Source organism: Anomaloglossus baeobatrachus, chromosome 3 (assembly GCF_048569485.1).
Source record: "Anomaloglossus baeobatrachus isolate aAnoBae1 chromosome 3, aAnoBae1.hap1, whole genome shotgun sequence".
NCBI lineage: Eukaryota > Metazoa > Chordata > Amphibia > Anura > Aromobatidae > Anomaloglossus > Anomaloglossus baeobatrachus.
Window position 1 is genome coordinate 705,216,534 of NC_134355.1, and position 22,539 is coordinate 705,239,072.

The 22,539-nt window shown below is 51.5% G+C and overlaps 1 protein-coding gene across 1 annotated transcript in view; it reads left to right on the forward strand.

Annotated features, from left to right (window-relative positions):
- TRIM54 (tripartite motif containing 54) overlaps nt 1-22,539 on the forward strand; it is a 143,181-nt gene that overhangs the window by 63,029 nt on the left and 57,613 nt on the right. The window contains exons 4-7 of the mRNA XM_075341404.1: nt 5,789-5,884; nt 11,466-11,699; nt 11,815-11,837; nt 17,525-17,649. Coding sequence (XP_075197519.1) covers nt 5,789-5,884; nt 11,466-11,699; nt 11,815-11,837; nt 17,525-17,649 — 478 coding nt within the window. The remainder of the gene's footprint in view (nt 1-5,788; nt 5,885-11,465; nt 11,700-11,814; nt 11,838-17,524; nt 17,650-22,539) is intronic.

Here is a 22,539-nt window from a genome sequence, read left to right on the forward strand (position 1 = left end):
CTGGGCTTACTGGTCTTCACCGCTCTGAGGCCAGTGGGGAGTGCACTGGGCTTACTGGTCTTCACCGCTCTGAGGTCAGTGTGGAGTGCACTGGGCTTACTGGTCTTCACCGCTCTGAGGACAGTGTGAAGTGCACTGGGCTTACTGGTCTTCACCGCTCTGAGGTCAGTGGGGAGTGCACTGGGCTTACTGGTCTTCACTGCTCTGAGGCCAGTGGGGAGTGCACTGGGCTTACTGGTCTTCACCGCTCTGAGGTCAGTGGGGAGTGCACTGGGATTACTGGTCTTCACCGGTCTGAGGTCAGTGGGGAGTGCACTGGGCTTACTGGTCTTCACCGCTCTGAGGTCAGTGTGGAGTGCCCTGGGCTTACTGGTCTTCACTGGTCTGAGGCCAGTGGGGAGTGCACTGGGCTTACTGGTCTTCACCGCTCTGAGGTCAGTGTGGAGTGCACTGGGCTTACTGGTCTTCACCGCTCTGAGGTCAGTGTGGAGTGCACTGGGCTTACTGGTCTTCACTGCTCTGAGGTCAGTGTGGAGTGCACTGGGCTTACTGGTCTTCACTGCTCTGAGGTCAGTGTGGAGTGCACTGGGCTTACTGGTCTTCACTGGTCTGAGGTCAGTGGGGAGTGCACTGGGCTTACTGGTCTTCACCGCTCTGAGGTCAGTGGGGAGTGCACTGGGCTTACTGGTCTTCACCGGTCTGAGGTCAGTGTGGAGTGCACTGGGCTTACTGGTCTTCACTGCTCTGAGGTCAGTGTGGAGTGCACTGGGCTTACTGGTCTTCACCGCTCTGAGGTCAGTGGGGAGTGCACTGGACTTACTGGTCTTCACCGGTCTGCGGTCAGTGTGGAGTGCACTGGGCTTACTGGTCTTCACCGGTCTGAGGTCAGTGTGGAGTGCACTGGGCTTACTGGTCTTCACCGCTCTGAGGTCAGTGTGGAGTGCACTGGGCTTACTGGTTTTCACTGGTCTGAGGTCAGTGTGGAGTGCACTGGGCTTACTGGTCTTCACCGCTCTGAGGTCAGTGGGGAGTGCACTGGGCTTACTGGTCTTCACCGCTCTGAGGTCAGTGTGGAGTGCACTGGGCTTACTGGTCTTCACTGGTCTGAGGTCAGTGGGGAGTGCACTGGGCTTACTGGTCTTCACCGCTCTGAGGTCAGTGGGGAATGCACTGGGCTTACTGGTCTTCACCGCTCTGAGGTCAGTGTGGAGTGCACTGGGCTTACTGGTCTTCACTGGTCTGAGGTCAGTGGGGAGTGCACTGGGCTTACTGGTCTTCACCGCTCTGAGGTCAGTGTGGAGTGCACTGGGCTTACTGGTCTTCACCTCTCTGAGGTCAGTGGGGAGTGCACTGGACTTACTGGTCTTCACCGCTCTGAGGCCAGTGGGGAGTGCACTGGGCTTACTGGTATTCACCGCTCTGAGGTCAGTGGGGAGTGCACTGGGCTTACTGGTCTTCACCGCTCTGAGGCCAGTGGGGAGTGCACTGGGCTTACTGGTCTTCACCGCTCTGAGGCCAGTGGGGAGTGCACTGGGCTTACTGGTCTTCACCGCTCTGAGGTCAGTGGGGAGTGCACTGGGCTTACTGGTCTTCACCGCTCTGAGGTCAGTGGGGAGTGCACGGGGCTTACTGGTCTTCACTGGTCTGAGGTCAGTGTGGAGTGCACTGGGCTTACTGGTCTTCACCGCTCTGCGGTCAGTGGGAAGTGCACTGGGCTTACTGGTCCCCACCGCTCTGAGGTCAGTGCGGAGTGCACTGGGCTTACTGGTCTTCACCGCTCTGAGGTCAGTGTGGAGTGCACTGGGCTTACTGGTCGTCACCGCTCTGAGGTCAGTGTGGAGTGCACTGGGCTTACTGGTCGTCACCGCTCTGAGGTCAGTGTGGAGTGCACTGGGCTTACTGGTCGTCACCGCTCTGAGGTCAGTGGGGAGTGCACTGGGCTTACTGGTCTTCACTGCTCTGAGGTCAGTGGGGAGTGCACTGGGCTTACTGGTCTTCACTGGTCTGAGGTCAGTGGGGAGTGCACTGGGCTTACTGGTCTTCACCGCTCTGAGGTCAGTGTGGAGTGCACTGGGCTTACTGGTCTTCACTGCTCTGAGGTCAGTGTGGAGTGCACTGGGCTTACTGGTCTTCACTGGTCTGAGGTCAGTGTGGAGTGCACTGGGCTTACTGGTCTTCACTGCTCTGAGGTCAGTGTGGAGTGCACTGGGCTTACTGGTCTTCACTGGTCTGAGGTCAGTGGGGAGTGCACTGGGCTTACTGGTCTTCACCGCTCTGAGGTCAGTGGGGAGTGCACTGGGCTTACTGGTCTTCACTGGTCTGAGATCAGTGGGGAGTGCACTGGGCTTACTGGTCTTCACCGCTCTGAGGTCAGTGGGGAGTGTACTGCGCTTACTGGTCTTCATCGATCTGAGGCAAGCGGAGAGTGCACTGGGCATACTGGTCTTCACCGCTCTGAGGCCAGTGGGGAGTGCACTGGGCTTACTGGTCTTCACCGCTCTGAGGCCAGTGGGGAGTGCACTGGGCTTACTGGTCTTCACCGCTCTGAGGTCAGTGGGGAGTGCACTGAGCTTACTGGTCTTCACCGGTCTGAGGTCAGTGTGGAGTGCACTGGGCTTACTGGTCTTCACCGCTCTGAGGTCAGTGTGGAGTGCACTGGGCTTACTGGTCTTCACTGGTCTGAGGTCAGTGGGGAGTGCACTGGGCTTACTGGTCTTCACCGTTCTGAGGTCAGTGTGGAGTGCACTGGGCTTACTGGTCTTCACTGCTCTATGATCAGTGGGGAGTGCACTGGGCTTACTGGTCTTCACCGCTCTGAGGTCAGTGGGGAGTGTACTGCACTTACTGGTCTTCATCGATCTGAGGCAAGCGGAGAGTGCACTGGGCTTACTGGTCTTCACCGCTCTGAGGCCAGTGGAGAGTGCACTGGGCTTACTGGTCTTCACCGCTCTGAGGTCAGTGGGGAGTGTACTGCACTTACTGGTCTTCATCGATCTGAGGCAAGCGGAGAGTGCACTGGGCTTACTGGTCTTCACCGCTCTGAGGCCAGTGGAGAGTGCACTGGGCTTACTGGTCTTCATCGATCTGAGGAAAGCGGAGCATGTACTGTGCTTACTGGTCTTCACCGCTCTGAGGTCAGTGTGGAGTGCACTGGGCTTACTGGTCTTGACCGGTCTGAGGTCAGTGTGGAGTGCACTGGGCTTACTGGTCTTCACCGCTCTGAGGTCAGTGTGGAGTGCACTGGGCTTACTGGTATTCACCGCTCTGAGGCCAGTGGGGAGTGCACTGGGCTTACTGGTCTTCACCGCTCTGAGGCCAGTGGGGAGTGCACTGGGCTTACTGGTCTTCACTGGTCTGAGGTCAGTGGGGAGTGCACTGGGCTTACTGGTCTTCACTGGTCTGAGGTCAGTGGGGAGTGCACTGGGCTTACTGGTCTTCACCGTTCTGAGGTCAGTGTGGAGTGCACTGGGCTTACTGGTCTTCACTGCTCTATGATCAGTGTGGAGTGCACTGGGCTTACTGGTCTTCACTGGTCTGAGGTCAGTGGGGAGTGCACTGGGCTTACTGGTCTTCACCGCTCTGAGGTCAGTGGGGAGTGCACTGCACTTACTGGTCTTCATCGATCTGAGGCAAGCGGAGAGTGCACTGGGCTTACTGGTCTTCACCGCTCTGAGGCCAGTGGAGAGTGCACTGGGTAACTGGTCTTCACCGCTCTGAGGTCAGTGGGGAGTGTACTGCACTTACTGGTCTTCATCGATCTGAGGCAAGCGGAGAGTGCACTGGGCTTACTGGTCTTCACCGCTCTGAGGCCAGTGGAGAGTGCACTGGGCTTACTGGTCTTCATCGATCTGAGGAAAGCGGAGCATGTACTGTGCTTACTGGTCTTCACCGGTCTGAGGTCAGTGGGGAGTGTACTGCGCTTACTGGTCTTCACCGGTCTGAGGTCAGTGGGGAGTGCACTGGGCTTACTGGTCTTCACCGCTCTGAGGTCAGTGTGGAGTGCACTGGGCTTACTGGTCTTCACCGCTCTGAGGTCAGTGTGGAGTGCACTGGGCTTACTGGTCTTCACCGCTCTGAGGTCAGTGTGGAGTGCACTGGGCTTACTGGTATTCACCGCTCTGAGGCCAGTGGGGAGTGCACTGGGCTTACTGGTCTTCACCGCTCTGAGGTCAGTGTGGAGTGCACTGGGCTTACTGGTCTTCACCGCTCTGAGGCCAGTGGGGAGTGCACTGGGCTTACTGGTCTTCACCGCTCTGAGGTCAGTGTGGAGTGCACTGGGCTTACTGGTCTTCACCGCTCTGAGGTCAGTGTGGAGTGCACCGGGCTTACTGGTCTTCACCGCTCTGAGGTCAGTGTGGAGTGCACTGGGCTTACTGGTATTCACCGCTCTGAGGCCAGTGGGGAGTGCACTGGGCTTACTGGTCTTCACCGCTCTGAGGCCAGTGGGGAGTGCACTGGGCTTACTGGTCTTCACTGGTCTGAGGTCAGTGGGGAGTGCACTGGGCTTACTGGTCTTCACCGCTCTGAGATCAGTGGGGAGTGCACTGGGCTTACTGGTCTTCACCGCTCTGAGGTCAGTGTGGAGTGCACTGGGCTTACTGGTCTTCACCGCTCTGAGGTCAGTGGGGAGTGCACTGGGCTTACTGGTCTTCACCGCTCTGAGATCAGTGTGGAGTGCACTGGGCTTACTGGTCTTCACCGGTCTGAGGTCAGTGGGGAGTGCACTGGGCTTACTGGTCTTCACCGCTCTGAGGTCAGTGGGGAGTGCACTGGGCTTACTGGTCTTCACTGGCCTGCGGTCAGTGTGGAGTGCACTGGGCTTACTGGTCTTCACCGCTCTGAGGTCAGTGTGGAGTGCACTGGGCTTACTGGTCTTCACTGGTCTGAGGTCAGTGTGGAGTGCACTGGGCTTACTGGTCTTCACCGCTCTGAGGTCAGTGTGGAGTGCACTGGGCTTACTGGTATTCACCGCTCTGAGGTCAGTGTGGAGTGCACTGGGCTTACTGGTCTTCACCGCTCTGAGGTCAGTGTGGAGTGCACTGGGCTTACTGGTCTTCACCGCTCTGAGGTCAGTGTGGAGTGCACTGGGCTTACTGGTCTTCACCGCTCTGAGGTCAGTGTGGAGTGCACTGGGCTTACTGGTCTTGACTGGTCTGAGGTCAGTGGGGAGTGCACTGGGCTTACTGGTCTTCACTGGTCTGAGGTCAGTGTGGAGTGCACTGGGCTTACTGGTCTTCACCGCTCTGAGGTCAGTGGGGAGTGCACTGGGCTTACTGGTCTTCACCGCTCTGAGGTCAGTGGGGAGTGCACTGGGCTTACTGGTCTTCACCGCTCTGAGATCAGTGTGGAGTGCACTGGGCTTACTGGTCTTCACTGGTCTGAGGTCAGTGGGGAGTGCACTGGGCTTACTGGTCTTCACCGCTCTGAGGTCAGTAGTTACACGTCGGCCGGGTTCTGTTGCCTCAGTGACATGATCCAAGGATCAGTCAATAGATTATTTAGGTGGATCTGAATGTGTTCATCACAATTGAATCTTCTGCCCAGCACACAATTCCCCTGCCCCCCTAAAGTCCGCCCGTGTGCCCCCCTAATGTTAGCCCATGTGACCCCCAATGTCCGCCTGTGTGCCCCCCTAATGTCTACCCGTGTGCCCACAATGTCCGCCCGTGTTCCCCCACAATGTCCGCCCGTATGCCCCCTAATGTCTACCCGTGTGTCCCCCAATGTCCGCCCGTGTGCCCCCATAGTGCCCCATTATTATCATAGAATGACATTGGTGTATCCACAGAGCGACCTCAGCGATGGGATCGCCATGCTGGTGGCCGGCAACGACCGGATCCAGGCCATCATCTCCCAGATGGAGGAGATCTGTAAGAGCATCGAGGTGAGTGCTGGGTGGGATTGGGTCGCGTTCACACAGCTTTCCCCGCCACAGTCTCTATAGTCTATATAGGAAATAGTCTGGATCTGTGGAAGAAGCAAACAGCAGAAGAACACAATGACCTGTGTATCTAAGCTCCTCACCTGTGATACTGTCACTGCTGTATCTAAGCTCCTCACCTGTGATACTGTCACTGCTGTATCTAAGCTCCTCACCGGTGATACTGTCACTGCTGTATCTAAGCTTCTCACCGGTGATAGTCACTGCTGTATCTAAGCTTCTCACCTGTGATACTGTCACTGCTGTATCTAAGCTTCTCACCTGTGATACTGTCACTGCTGTATCTAAGCTTCTCACCGGTGATACGGTCACTGCTGTATCTAAGCTTCTCACCGGTGATACTTTCACTGCTGTATCTAACCTCCTCACCGGTGATACTGTCACTGCTGTATCTAATCTCCTCACTGGTGATACTGTCACTGCTGTATCTAAGCTCCTCACCGGTGATACTGTCACCGCTGTATCTAAGCTTCTTGCCATGATACTGTCACTGCTGTATCTAAGCTTCTTGCCATGATACTGTCACTGCTGTATCTAAGCTCCTCACCTGTGATACTGTCACTGCTGTATCTAAGCTTCTTGCCATGATACTGTCACTGCTGTATCTAAGCTTCTTGCCATGATACTGTCGCTGCTGTATCTAAGCTCCTCACCTGTGATACTGTCGCTGCTGTATCTAAGCTTCTCTGGTGATTATCTCCGTGTCTCAGGCCAGTATATCCCAGTCTCCGTACCCCCGTGTGTAGATCTGGGGTTGTCCGTTGTATTAGTCACCTCGGCAGGGTAACGATGCCACCATGTTTATTTCTTCCGTCCACGGTCTTACAGCAGCCATAGTCCTTCTGCTTCTGTGATGTCCCTGGACTAGTCCGGTCGTCACAGGGGACTGCATGATCTTTATCTCTTAAGGGTGCTCTACACGCTGCGACATCGCTAGTGATAGTCCCCGCCCCCGTCGTTCGTGCGACATTTGGTGATCACTGCTGTAGTGAACATTATCACTACGGCAGCGTCACATGCACTTACCTGTTCAGCGACGCCGCTGTGACCGCCGAACAATCCCTCCTTCAAGGGGGAGGTGCGTTCGGCGTCACAGCGACGTCACTGCGGCGTCACTAAGCGGCCGGCCAATAGAAGCAGAGGGGCGGAGATGAGCGGGACGTAACATGCTGCCCACCTCCTTCCTTCCTCATTGGCGGTGGACGCAGGTAAGGAGAGGTTCGTCGCTCCTGCGGTGTCACACATAGTGATGTATACTGCCACAGGAGCGACGAACAACCAGCGGCATGCACCACCAACGATATTATGAAAAGGAGCGACGTGTCAACGATCAATGATTTTTTGACGTTTTTGCGATCGTTAATCGTCGCTCCTTGGTGTCACACGCTGCGATGTCGCTAACGGCGCCGAACGTGCGTCACTTAACGACGTGACCCCGACGATATAGCGTTAGCGATGTCGCAGCTTGTAAAGCACCCATTAGTGCAGGACCCAACCCCCTCTTGGCTCTAGGTTCCTATCTTGCAGCGCTGCCTCCATCAGCATCCAAAATCCCAATCACACCTCGCACCACACCCTGTCGGGCACACCAGTGGGCTGCTGACCTGGAATAGGGCCGCCCACGTAGGGGTCAGGCAGGGAGGTGGGAGGTGACGAGTCAGTGCAGTGGTAATCCTCGAGCAGTGAGGAGCTTGGGGAAGCTGGGAGTTGGAGCTCCCAGAGGAACGTAGATTGGGTTGCAGACGGTGGTCTGGACCCGGAGGAGTCGGAGACCCGGTCGTGGGATATTGGGACTAGGTGCCTGGCTAGTCGAGGAGGATGGTCGGCAGCTGCAGTCCAATAGCCGGTCTGGGGCCGAAAGCTCATTGGGGTACTGGACCCTAGGTCGGGGAGAGGCTTCAAGCAACCTGGTAATTATCCTGTGGAGGACATGGCCTATATGGACTGTTCCCGTGAAGCTCAGAGATCGGGGGCACTAGCGCAACGAGGGGGATAGGGGCTTTCCAACCAAAGCAGCCTACTGAAATCCAAAGCGTGAGCTCCTGAGAGCACAGCTCCTTTACTACCCATAGTAGGGAGCGGGGCCCGGACAGCTTCAAGCTTACGGGCCACTTGAACACTACTAAATTCTGTGCACGGAGGCAGGCTCCGGACCACCAGGCAGTACTGCAGCGGATGAAACCTGGACGAGCTCCCCCAAGAGGGCAGCGGCACCCAGAGACTTGGTTTACCACGTTTTCAGTGTCTGCTTTCCTTCTGAGTGAGTACCTGATTACCCCCTGCTACCAGCGAGTCTGCGCTCCCCTGCAATCCATCCCACCATCCAGAGTCCCGGGCCTTCCCTACCCGTGGAGAGTAATGTCATCTGGCTACCCCACTCCATCACCCCGGGCACTCCCAACGGCAGCGGCGGTACTCTGTATTACTGCACACCACGGGTGGCGTCACAAACTATCTAAATCCCCTGTAAATATCCCCCTCACGTTTTAGAGTGACCCTGAGCCCCTCAAGCCACGAGTAGTGACACCCAGATCCGAGCGGTTCGACTGCTGCTGGGGTGGTACACGTCTGAAACACTTCTCCAGATGATGGATATCACGACCGTAACCACGTGTATACAGCTCCAGCCGACAACAACAGTCCTTAGGATAGCTCCTCAATCCAGGCAATGTATATCAACAACAGTCTTCGGTAGTTCCTCAATCCTTACGACAGATATCAACAACAGTCCTTAGGAGAGTTCCTCAAAAGCAGACAATTTATCTCAACAATAGTCCTTAGGATAGTTCCTCAAATCCAGGTGACGGATATCAACAATAGTCCTTAGAATAGTTCCTCAAATCCAGTCGACAGATAGCAACAATAGTCCTTAGGAGAGTTCCTCAAATCCAGGTGACTTATCTCAGCAACAGTCCTTAGGATAGTTCCTCAAATCCAGCAACTTATCTCAGCAACAGTCTTTAGGATAGTTTGTCAAATCGAGATGACTGATATCAACAATATTCCTTAAGAGAGTTCCTTAAATCCAGGTGACGAATATCAACAATAGTCCTTAGGAGAGTTCCTCAAATCCAGACGACTGATATCAACAAGAGTCCTTAAGGCCCAGTTACACTAAACAACTTACCAGCGATCCCAACAACGATACAACCTGATAGGGATCGCTGGTAAGTTGCTAGGAGGTCGCTGGTGAGATGTCACACTAAGCGACGCTCCAGCGATCCCACCAGCAACCTGACCTGGCAGGGATCGCTGTAGCGTCGCTACACGGGTTGCTGGTGAGCTTATCACACAGGCAGATCTCACCAGCAACCCGTGACAAGCCCCCAGTGCTGCGTGGAAGCATGCTGCGCTTGGTAACTAAGATAAATATCGGGTAACCAACCCGATATTTACCTTGGTTACCAGCGCACACCGCTTAGCGCTGGTTCCCTGCACACCTAGCCACAGTACACATCGGGTTAATTACCCAATGTGTACTCTGCTACGTGTGCAGGCAGCAGGAGCCGGCTTCTGCGGACGCTGGTAACCACAGTAAACATCGGGTAACCAAGAAGCCCTTTCCTTGGTTACCCGATATTTACCTTCGTTACCAGCGTCCGCCGCTCTCAGCTGTCAGTGCCGGCTCCCTGTTCTCTGCACTCCTAGCCATAGTACACATTGGGTTAATTACCCGATGTATACTCTGCTACGTGTGCAGAGAGCAGGGAGCCGGCACTGACAGCTGAGAGCGGCGGATGCTGGTAACGAAGGTAAACATCGGGTAACCAAGGTAAGGGCTTCTTGGTTACCCGATGTTTACCGTGGTTACCAGCGTCCACTGGTGTGTCTGGTGGGTGTGGTGCAGAGTGTTCCTAGGATTTTGATTATCTGGTTTTGGCAACACCATTGATTAGGGGCCCTTCTGTGCAATATCCAAGAAGGAGGTGGATATTGCACAGAAGGGCAGATTGCACAATACCCTGTGACAACCTGATAGGCCAGGGCATCACATATGTGTGTGCGCAGTGGGTCTATCAGTCTCCCAAAACTTTCTCCAGCAGGTTTCAGGCGTGATAGCATACCTCTCTAGAATTGAGCTAGAAATGGTAGACTAACATCTCCGATACCTGGAATTCAAGTTATTAAAGGCTTCTCTTACTTTTCTGGTCAGGCCAAGACTCAGAAATTTCGGCCAGTCCACAATTGATAACTCATGCAGGAGACAAAGGTTCTCAAATAACCGGAGACAATCATCAATATCCGAGGTGTCTTAATTGAACTGTGGTATGTCCCGGTACCTTAAAGATGCAGGCCCCTCTCTCCTGCTATCCACAGTCTTCTACGCTGGGGCAGGTGGGGGTACTGCTACATGCACCCCCAGATATTTGCTTACGACTGCTGCCTGCTCTATGTCTATGGCCTGCTCACCTAGCATGGCCAGCATCCGCCTCAACTCAGTCGGTCGATCCTCCGTCATCTGGATGACAGCCCTGGGCTGTGGTCCCTCCATGGAGCTACCCTCCTTCACGTCTGAACTGACCTCTTCCTGTTGATGTTCTCGGTCCCACTTGGCCAAGCGCTGTATTAGGGCCATCTGGTTTTCCTATGACAACTACTCTAGCTCTCTTCCAGAGCAAAGGGCTCTCAGCACCTCCTTCTTGAGCCTCTTGTAGATGTAGTCTGCCATTTCTTCTTACCAAGTCACAGCTCACCAACATTCCCCATTAAGCTCTCCAGGGATAGGTGATCCTACCATGGCCACCACTTGTGAAGATCTGAGGTAGTGGGGTATATTACTCACCTAGGCAGGTTAACAATGCAACAATTTTTGTTTCTTCTGTACACGGTCTAACAGCAATCATATTTCTTATGCTTCTTTAGATGATTGATATCACAACCGTAGTGAGTGTATTCAGTTCCAGTCGGCATAATAGTCCCTAGGATAGCTCCTCAAATTCAGATGACAGATATCATGACCATAGCACGGGTATCCAACTTCGATCTCTATAGTCCATTCAAGCGCACTAGGACCCAGCAACAGATCCTCTCCCCTCCACATCATAGCGCCAACTCACTGACCAAACTTGTGGCTTATTGTTCTCCCTCCCCTGGAATCAGCCACCTGCTCATCACATCACCCCTTAGACATTATGTACATGTAGCTCAAAGTATGAAGGTTCCAGAAGCCCAGTCTGAAAAGATGTGTATTAGCGAAACCACCAGCAAAGATGAATAAAGATATACAGCACCCCCCCAGGTGCAGGCAATGAATCCTACCATAAGCCTGATTATATTAGAGCCCATGCTGGCCAAAGAGGATGACACACTCTTACAACCCCTTCCCTCTTCCAATTGTGTACAGACGAGTGACATTAGGCTGACCAGCAAGCAAATCTCCAATAAAACTCAGCAATACTATCAACGTAACCAGTGCTCAATGCTGGAAAAAGTCTAATAGTCCTTAGTTTGTGACCAGCTCCTCACACCCCGCCATAGTAAAAGTGCTTCTTCTTCTTGGTTATGTTTGGTCTCTCGGTGACAGGACAGCAGCCGCCGACAGAAGCAGCATCTCAGCCAGCGCTTTGACTCCTTGTATAACATCCTGGAAGAGAGGAAAAAGGAGCTCCTACAGATGATCACCCGCGAGCAGGAGGAGAAGCTGCAGTATGTGAGGGGACTCATTCGCCAACATGGAGACAACTTAGAAGTCACTTCTAAACTGGTAGAGACGGCCATACAGTCTATGGATGAACCACAGATGGCGCAGTTCCTGCAGGTGAGACACTACAGCATGTGAAGGAAAATCAGCATACATGACGCTGGTCAGTGACCAACTCCAGTCGTGAGTACACCATCCACCGGGATCTCATGTGTCTTCTCTCCCCTCACAGCAGGCAAAAGAGCTGATCAAGAAGTGAGTATGAACTCAAGAAACGCTGGATTCCACCGAGGAAAAGATCTGTGCTGTCTATGTCCTGTGATGTAAGGTGGAGATGTAATGTGATACCCGCCATGTCCTGTGATGTCAGGTGGAGATATAATGTCATGTCTGCCATGTCCTGTGGTGTCAGGTGGAGATGTAACGTGATGTCTGCCATGTCCTGTGATGTTGGGTGGAGATGTAACGTGATACCCGCCATGTCCTGTGATGTTGGGTGGAGATGTAATGTGATGTCTGCCATGTCCTGTGATGTCACGTGGAGATGTAATGTGATGTCTGCTATGTCCCGTGATGTTGGGTGGAGATGTAATGTGATGTCTGCCATGTCCTGTGATGTCACGTGGAAATGTAATGTGATGTCTGCTATGTCCTGTGATGTCGGGTGGAGATGTAACGTGATATCTGCCATGTCCTGTGATGTCGGGTGGAGATGTAACGTGATGTCTGCTATGTCCTGTGATGTCGGGTGGAGATGTAACGTGATATCTGCCATGTCCTGTGATGTCGGGTGGAGATGTAACGTGATGTCTGCTATGTCCTGTGATGTCGGGTGGAGATGTAACGTGATATCTGCCATGTCCTGTGATGTTGGATGGAGATGTAACGTGATATCTGCCATGTCCTGTGATGTCGGGTGGAGATATAACGTGATGTCTGCTATGTCCTGTGATGTCGGGTGGAGATGTAACGTGATATCTGCCATGTCCTGTGATGTCGGGTGGAGATGTAACGTGATGTCTGCTATGTCCCGTGATGTTGGGTGGAGATGTAATGTGATGTCTGCTATGTCCTGTGATGTTGGGTGGAGATGTAATGTGATGTCTGCTATGTCCTGTGATGTTGGGTGGAGATGTAATGTGATGTCTGCTATGTCCTGTGATGTCGGGTGGGGATGTAACGTGATGTCTGCCATGTCCTGTGATGTCGGATGGAGATGTAACATGATGTCTGCCATGTCCTGTGATGTCGGGTGGAGATGTAACGTGATGTCTGCTATGTCCTGTGATGTCGGGTGGAGATGTAACGTGATGTCTGCTATGTCCTGTGATGTCGGGTGGAGATGTAACGTGATATCTGCCATGTCCTGTGATGTCAGGTGGAGATGTAACATGATGTCTGCCATGTCCTGTGATGTCGGATGGAGATGTAACATGATGTCTGCTATGTCCTGTGATGTCGGGTGGAGATGTAACGTGATGTCTGCTATGTCCTGTGATGTCGGGTGGAGATGTAACATGATGTCTGCTATGTCCTGTGATGTCGGATGGAGATGTAACGTGATGTCTGCCATGTCCTGTGATGTTGGGTGGAGATGTAACATGATGTCTGCCATGTCCTGTGATGTCAGGTGGAGATGTAACGTGACGTCTGCCATGTCCTGTGATGTCGGATGGAGATGTAACGTGATGTCTGCCATGTACTGTGATGTCAGATGGAGATGTAACGTGATGTCTGCCATGTCCTGTGATGTCAGGTGGAGATGTAACGTGATGTTTGCCATGTCCTGTGATGTCGGATGGAGATGTAACGTGATGTCTGCCATGTACTGTGATATCAGATGGAGATGTAACATGATGTCTGCTATGTCCTGTGATGTTTGGTGGAGATGTAACGTGATGTCTGCCATGTCCTATGATGTCAGGTGGAGATGTAACGTGATGTCTGCCATGTCCTGTGATGTCAGATGGAGATGTAACGTGATGTCTGCCATGTCCTGTGATGTCGGATGGAGATGTAACGTGATGTCTGCCATGTCCTGTGATGTCGGATGGAGATGTAACGTGATGTCTGCCATGTACTGTGATATCAGATGGAGATGTAACGTGATGTCTGCCATGTCCTGTGATGTCAGGTGGAGATGTAACGTGATGTCTGCCATGTCCTGTGATGTTTGGTGGAGATGTAACGTGATGTCTGCCATGTCCTGTGATGTCGGATGGAGATGTAACGTGATGTCTGCCATGTCCTGTGATGTTTGGTGGAGATGTAACGTGATGTCTGCCATGTCCTGTGATGTTTGGTGGAGATGTAACGTGATGTCTGCTATGTCCTGTGATGTCGGGTGGAGATGTAACGTGATGTCTGCCATGTCCTGTGATGTTTGGTGGAGATGTAACATGATGTCTACCATGTCCTGTGATGTCGGATGGAGATGTAACGTGATGTCTGCCATATCCTGTGATGTCGGATGGAGATGTAACGTGATGTCTGCCATGTCCTATGATGTCGGATGGAGATGTAACATGATGTCTGCTATGTCCTGTGATGTCGGATGGAGATGTAACGTGATGTCTGCCATGTCCTGTGATGTCGGATGGAGATGTAACGTGATGTCTGCCATGTCCTATGATGTCGGATGGAGATGTAACATGATGTCTGCTATGTCCTGTGATGTCGGATGGAGATGTAACGTGATGTCTGCCATGTCCTGTGATGCCGGATGGAGATGTAACATGATGTCTGCTATGTCCTGTGATGTCGGATGGAGATGTAACATGATAGCTGCCATGTCCTGTGATGTCGGGTGGAGATGTAACGTGATGTCTGCCATGTCCTGTGATGTCAGGTGGAGATGTAACATGATGTCTGCCATGTCCTGTGATGTCGGGTGGAGATGTAACGTGATGTCTGCCATGTCCTGTGATGTCGGATGGAGATGTAACGTGATGTCTGCCATGTCCTGTGATGTCAGGTGGAGATGTAACGTGATGTCTGCCATGTCCTGTGATGTCGGATGGAGATGTAACATGATGTCTGCCATGTCCTGTGATGTCGGGTGGAGATGTAACGTGATGTCTGCTATGTCCTGTGATGTCGGGTGGAGATGTAACATGATGTCTGCTATGTCCTGTGATGTCGGGTGGAGATGTAACGTGATATCTGCCATGTCCTGTGATGTTGTGTGGAGATGTAACGTGATGTCTGCCATGTCCCGTGATGTCGGATGGAGATGTAACATGATGTCTGCCATGTCCTGTGATGTCGGGTGGAGATGTAACATGATGTCTGCCATGTCCCGTGATGTCAGGTGGAGATGTAACGTGATGTCTGCCATGTCCTATGATGTCAGGTGGAGATGTAACGTGATGTCTGCCATGTCCTGTGATGTCGGATGGAGATGTAACGTGATGTCTGCCATGTACTGTGATGTCAGATGGAGATGTAACGTGATGTCTGCCATGTCCTGTGATGTCGGATGGAGATGTAACGTGATGTCTGCCATGTACTGTGATGTCAGATGGAGATGTAACGTGATGTCTGCCATGTCCTGTGATGTCAGGTGGAGATGTAACGTGATGTCTGCCATGTCCTGTGATGTTTGGTGGAGATGTAACGTGATGTCTGCCATGTACTGTGATGTCAGATGGAGATGTAACGTGATGTCTGCCATGTCCTGTGATGTCGGATGGAGATGTAACGTGATGTCTGCCATGTCCTGTGATGTCAGGTGGAGATGTAACGTGATATCTGCCATGTCCTGTGATGTTTGGTGGAGATGTAACATGATGTCTGCCATGTCCTGTGATGTCAGGTGGAGATGTAACGTGATGTCTGCCATGTCCTGTGATGTCGGATGGAGATGTAACGTGATGTCTGCCATGTACTGTGATGTCAGATGGAGATGTAACGTGATGTCTGCCATGTCCTGTGATGTTTGGTGGAGATGTAACGTGATGTCTGCCATGTCCTGTGATGTCAGGTGGAGATGTAACATGATGTCTGCCATGTCCTGTGATGTCGGATGGAGATGTAACGTGATGTCTGCCATGTACTGTGATGTCAGATGGAGATGTAACGTGATGTCTGCCATGTCCTGTGATGTTTGGTGGAGATGTAACGTGATGTCTGCCATGTCCTGTGATGTCGGATGGAGATGTAACGTGATGTCTGCCATGTACTGTGATGTCAGATGGAGATGTAACGTGATGTCTGCCATGTCCTGTGATGTCAGGTGGAGATGTAACGTGATGTCTGCCATGTACTGTGATGTCAGATGGAGATGTAACATGATATCTGCCATGTCCTGTGATGTTTGGTGGAGATGTAACGTGATGTCTGCCATGTCCTATGATGTCAGGTGGAGATGTAACGTGATGTCTGCCATGTCCTGTGATGTCGGATGGAGATGTAACATGATGTCTGCCATGTACTGTGATGTCGGGTGGAGATGTAACGTGATGTCTGCCATGTCCTGTGATGTCGGGTGGAGATGTAACGTGATGTCTGCCATGTCCTGTGATGTCGGATGGAGATGTAACGTGATGTCTGCCATGTCCTGTGATGTCGGATGGAGATGTAACGTGATGTCTGCCATGTCCTGTGATGTCGGATGGAGATGTAACATGATAGCTGCCATGTCCTGTGATGTCAGGTGGAGATGTAACATGATGTTTGCCATGTCCTGTGATGTCGGATGGAGATGTAACGTGATGTCTGCCATGTCCTATGATGTCAGGTGGAGATGTAACGTGATGTCTGCCATATCCTGTGATGTCAGGTGGAGATGTAACATGATGTATGCCATGTCCTGTGATGTCGGGTGGAGATGTAACGTGATGTCGGATGGAGATGTAACATGATAGCTGCCATGTCCTGTGATGTGAGGTGGAGATGTAACGTGATGTCTGCCATGTACTGTGATGTCAGGTGGAGATGTGACATGATGTCTGCCATGTCCTGTGATGTCAGGTGGAGATGTAACATGATGTCTGCCATGTCCTGTGATGTCAGGTGGAGATGTAACGTGATGTCTGCCATGTCCTGTGGTGTCGGGTAGAGATGTAACATGATGTCTGCCATGTCCTGTGATGTCGGGTGGAGATGTAACATGATGTCTGCCATGTCCTGTGATGTCAGGTGGAGATGTAACGTGATGTCTGCCATGTACTGTGATGTCAGGTGGAGATGTAACATGATGTCTGCCATGTCCTGTCATATCGGATGGAAATGTAACGTGATGTCTGCCATGTCCTGTGATGTCAGGTGGAGATGTAACATGATGTCTGCCATGTCCTGTCATATCGGATGGAGATGTAACATGATGTCTGCCATGTCCTGTGATGTCAGGTGGAGATGTAGCCTGATATCTGCCATGTCATGACTTGTCGGCCGTATTGTCGCATGCTGTCTTGCCTCTTCCCCTTCTGGTCAGTTGTCTATATGTTCTTCTCCATCTTCTCTAGTTGCTCCATGTTTGCTCACACTATAATGAAGCCCTGCTCTCTTGTCACGACCCGTCATGTCTGTCCAGGTCTTGTCATGTAATGTCACATAGTAGTTGTCAGGATACGTCTCACCAGGTTATAACTTGTCTCCTCAGGCCTCGTTAGGTCTCGTTAGGTCTCCTTTCATCACATCACACTCTGTCTTGTTTTATAAAGTCTGGTGATATCCCATCTTGTTACGTCACATTATGTGCTGTGGTGTCGTTCTGTCCGGTTACGTCATCTTGTCGGGTCACGTTCCCCTTCTTTTCTCTTATGGCGTCTCATCACATGTTGTTGTGCTCGTCATGTCCCATCTGTTCAGGGTGTAAATGTCATCATGTGGAGCAGTGTCCTCTCGTGCCGTCCCGGCCTTGCTGTCCATCCTACCACCCTCCACAGTGAATCTTCAACTCCTTTTTGTCTCATCAATACAGATCCTTATTGTTCCCACAGGATCACAGACATGTCAAAAGTTTCCACGATAGACCGACCGGACCCCGGCTATGAAGACATGGATCACTTCTGTGTGAATGTGGATCATGTCTCGGAGATGCTGAGGACCATCGATTTCCACACAGGTGAAGAAAACACAACCCGGGATCTGGACATAATCCGATTATAATAATATCACCTACGGTATTGATGTCCAGCAGGCGTGCGTCGCAAAATGCCTTTATTGGTTACAGCCTTAAAAATGTGACGTTTCGGCCCCACGCGGCCTTTCTCCAGCTATATAAAAAAAGAGAAGCATCTGCTTTATATACTGTATAGAATAAAAAAAAAAAGCGGAGCAGGATTTGGTATACACACACGGTACCAGCGCATGTTCACACTGGCCATAACACAACGAAACCCAAGAGGAGAATAGTCTGGCTATATACCCTGCTGTAACTACATAAGAGCATAGTGCACATATACACATAGGGAGCATGCAAGGGAAAAGCCATAGCACCGCGACAAGGTGGACCCAAATCAGGGCGGCACCTAATGCTGACCAGTATACTGGTGGCCACAGACAGAAAAGTGCAAGAGCTGTATATGGGCCCTGAAGTCACATAGCTCATGAAATACACAGATGCCCCTGTTATAGAGGTGGAAATAGGCCCCAACCTCCTGCGCGGCTGCCCCAATGATATGTCCGCCCCTGCTCTAGTGTCAGAACAGACCTCATTGTGAATAAGGGCAGAGAGTGACCGGGTCCTGACTATGGACACAGCCGGGCCTGACACATGGGGAGGCTTCATACTTATTTATACATGTCCATACAATATTACTATTTACTAATACCATACCTCTAAACCGTCCCAGATTCTGCGGGACTGCCCCGATTGTAGAGCTCCTCCCCTCAGTGCAGTGAATAAATTAAATTAAATTCTCCTTGGCTCTGGATTATCGGGGTGGCCGGGGTTGAGATTCAAACCCGTGAACAGTGAGCTTTGTTCTACAGGCAGCAGCTCTACCACTGAGCCATTGCCTGTAATGAAAAGCATTGGAAGATATGGTAATCTTGACCTCTGTACTGTAGGTGAAAAACCAGAAGCAGATTATTCAGCTGCAAAGAGGGGCGGAGCAAGAGGGGCGGAGCGAGAGGGGCGGAGCGAGCGGGGCGGATGAATGATAGAGGGATAGATAGACAGATAGCTAATATATACTGCATCTCTTTGTAGGTGAAGGAAAGAGTCAGATTCATTTATTCCCATAAAACTACTATAAAGAAATGAGAAAAAATACAAACACAATTTTTTTTTTTTTTTTTAATTTTCACCACCTTGGATTCAAACCAGCAACTTTCAAACATGTCCAGCTGTTCTAGCTGTTGAGCCACTAGGAGCAATGATGTCAGAGGGAGGATTTTATATGAATAAACCTACACTGCAGCCTCTGACTACACAGGCCATAGAGCTCCATTGTACAGAGCAGTGTCTCTGTGACCTGTGTTTTACAGGGAAAGGAATAGAGGTTTTTTTTTCTTCTAATAAAATTACTAAAAATAATAAAAAAATAGAATGTCATTTTATTACACTTTTTTTTTTTTATAAAATAATAAACATCACAAATTAGCAAATAAAAAGGACATATCTGGTGTCCTTGTAATCATAATGACCCAAACAACAGCAGATTAATTATGGGGATTGGTAAATGGCGGGAAAAAAAAGCGTAATTTATAATTTTTCTTTATTAAAACCCATAAAAAATGTAATAAAATGTATTGTTGAGGCCGTGTTCACACGTAAATGCTGTGGTTTTTCTGCAGGTGTCCGCACCACGAGCGCGATAAGATTCCTCTCTGATTATTGCGTGCTTGCGGTGGTTTTTATACATTGTTCCCCTTATTTGATCCATGTTTGGGGCAGATGTGAATCCTGAAGATTATAAAGAAAGAAAGACCAAATCCGCACAGATCAGCGGCGGTGATTGTGATTCCAGGAGAAGACGCCGCTGAAATCTGCGTTTTTCAGGGGTTTTTTTCCTCTGGAGGTTTTTATGTGGAGCTTAAAAAAACGCAGGAAAAAGCTTGTCTATAAAACACTTAAAACCGCAGATTCACATCTGCACCAAAAATGCATGAAATAATGGAGAAAAGGAGAAAAAATGCAGCAAAAATGGAATAATCAGAGAAGATTGTATATTGTGGAGTATAACACAGACAGCGGCAGAAACAAACACCACAGGATTTATGTAACGTGTGACCACGGCTTTATAAGCACAAATAAGCAACATGTCATATAGTGACACATAGAAATATAAGAACATTCTGGCTGCTAGGACTATGAATGACCAGTCCGGGGCATCTGCTAAATGACCCTTACTGCCAAATAGGTGTGGCTAGGGGCGTGGTCAAAATTTGCAGCCCTGCGCACGACGCTTACTTTGTCCCTTTCTTCAAAAGTTGGGAGGTATGTGACTCGCCCACCCCAGGGCTATGGGACACCCGGTGCCAGGCCGGACTAGTCCGGGGGACGTCAGTGGTGGCTGGGCCCGGCTCCGTGGCCCTGGTGGGTGTCAGTGATAAAATGGCTAGGTGAATACTTGGGGTTTGAATAAAGTTTGTGTTCGTGACGCCACCTGTGGCATGCGGCTATAAAGCCGCCGCTGCTGTATGAGGCCTCCGGGGTGATGATATGGCAGCAATGGTGGTACTGCTCCCCACAGGTGGAGCGGTGCCCCGGGGCACAGTTTGTGCTCGTGAGAGTCTATGGTGTAGTGGAAGTCTAAGCAGACGGAATAACAGAGGCAACTCCAAGGGTGCAGTTCAAGTTGTTTACTCACAGTTCTTGTCAAGGCCTGAAGAAGCCCTTGGACTGCTGGGACCACTGTCAGGGACCTCCGCCGTTTCTGGGTGATTCTTAGAGCAAAAAAAACGGTACCCTTCTCTCTAAGGTGTCTCTGTCTTCAGCTGTCTTCCTAAGCCTAGCTCTTTTAGGATGAACCTGCTCGGCCTCCACTACAGCCTCCAGGCTGGGGGGTCACCTGTCGGCTGATTATCCCTTTTCCAGAGGTTCTGCTGTGGGCTGTGGCCCGGGGAGTTTACAACTTTCCCTGGGCCTCGGTTTTTACTGTTTGGAGATGATTTTGCACTCCTCCGGTTTCTAGGGACCGTCCCCTGTTGCAGCTTGATCCCTCCACCGATGTTCCTGTGGAACAGGCCATCACAGCTCTACAGCTATCCGTGGCCCTGGGATCCCTTCTGTTCTTTGCTTGGTGTCACCTGGACCCTCTGAGTCCCAGGATCTTCACCAGGAAGCGTCTTTCTTCTTTTCAGCTCCTGACTGACTAGAGCTTCTCTTCAGCTTCTGCTCCTTGCCTACCTCCTTCCCCACTCTCTCTCTTTCTCTATCTCCTTCTGACTAACCTAGACCTTCCTTTCTTTGACTGCACTCTGGTGGCTCCTCCCACCTCCCCAGTTGCTCTGATCTACCCTATAGGAGCAGGGATGGGTCTTACGGCCCCTCCCAGCATGCAGCATGGGAGGGTAGCTGCCACTATTCCTGGTCCCAGTGTGTTCCTAACAATGGGTGTAGTGTGGATTTACCAGGGGACCGGTGTTCACTCCTTTCCTCACCCAGAATGGGGCATCACACCGCTGGATGGGGTGCAATGACCTGTGGCGACGGAAGCCTCAGGGGCGCCACACTCCCCCACAGCGAATCCCAGCACGTCCTCGGGCTGAAAAAAACAACAGAAAATGTGGGAGAAACTGCAAAAACATTTTTGTTATGCATAACATAAAACAATAAAACTTTTCTTCCCTTTATGGGAGGCACAAGTACTTAAACGTTGCAAACTTTCTTATAAAGAAACTCTAAATGTGCACTTCCAGTCCATTGCACGGTTTGGGCACATCCCCCATAATTCTGGTAGGGGGCACAACAGGTGCAACTATATACATTCTTGGCTACAACAAGTCCAGTAACCTGGCAGTTCGTTTCTTTTTCAATCAACAAAAGGGCAAAACAAAACCAGCCACTAAGTCCAGTGGCCTGGTTACACAGGACACATTACACATTCACCGGGGACCACATTCCAGTTCCGTGGCCCGGTACATATACAAGGGGGTGACTTCTTCAAAAAGCACAAGGGGCAGTAACACAGGAAAGGGTGTCATCTTCAAAAAGAACATTAGGGCAGCACAAAAGGGACATCTTCACAAAGAATGAGGGGCAGACAGGGGCTATATACAGTTCAGCATCTTCATCTATTTACCTTACTTTTCACTCACAGGGATAGATCCTAGGATCCTACTCCGGCATTGCCCCGGGCAACAGATAGGCCGATGAGATCATTGTCTGGGTCCCCTGAGTGCTGGCCACTGATCCTCTGCGGACCGCTGCGGCCTGGGCAGGAATGGGGCTTCTGGCACTCACAGCTCGGCGTTCTTGTAAAGGACTGCTTGCTTGCAGGGGGCTTCCGAGATCTTGGTGGTCGCGCTTTGGCCGGGCACCGAGCATCAGACAAGCCATGGAGATCCTGGTCTGCGCCTCCTGAGTGACTGTAGGAGGCCTGCTGCAAAGTTCTGCGGCCTGGGCCTGCTCTGAGGTAGTGCTGCTGGCGGGGGCGGTACTGCACGCTGGCATAGTGCGGCGCAACTCCGGTTCTTCTGGGGCTGCCTCTTCCCGCAGGATGTGGACATTCAGAGCGTACCAGCCACGGCTCCCCTTCAGCCTGGTGTACTCCACGGTGTCACCAGGCTTAGCATCACGCTCTGGGTGGCCTCTGGGCAGGTGCTCCTTTATGTCCCGGCGGGCAACAAAGACATCTTTGCCCAATCCGGGCTCTCTGATGAAGCCCCAGCCGCCTTCCTGCCTGAAGTCGATCACTCGGCCCCTTCTTACTGGACCCTGGGATCCCTTGAGGGCCTTTCGAATCTGATCCTTGGAGGCCAGGTTGGACGCCTCCTCGGCCCTCCTCTTCTCCTCCCTGGTCTCCCGCTCCCGCTGGTACTCTACCACCATTTTCTGGCAGGCTAA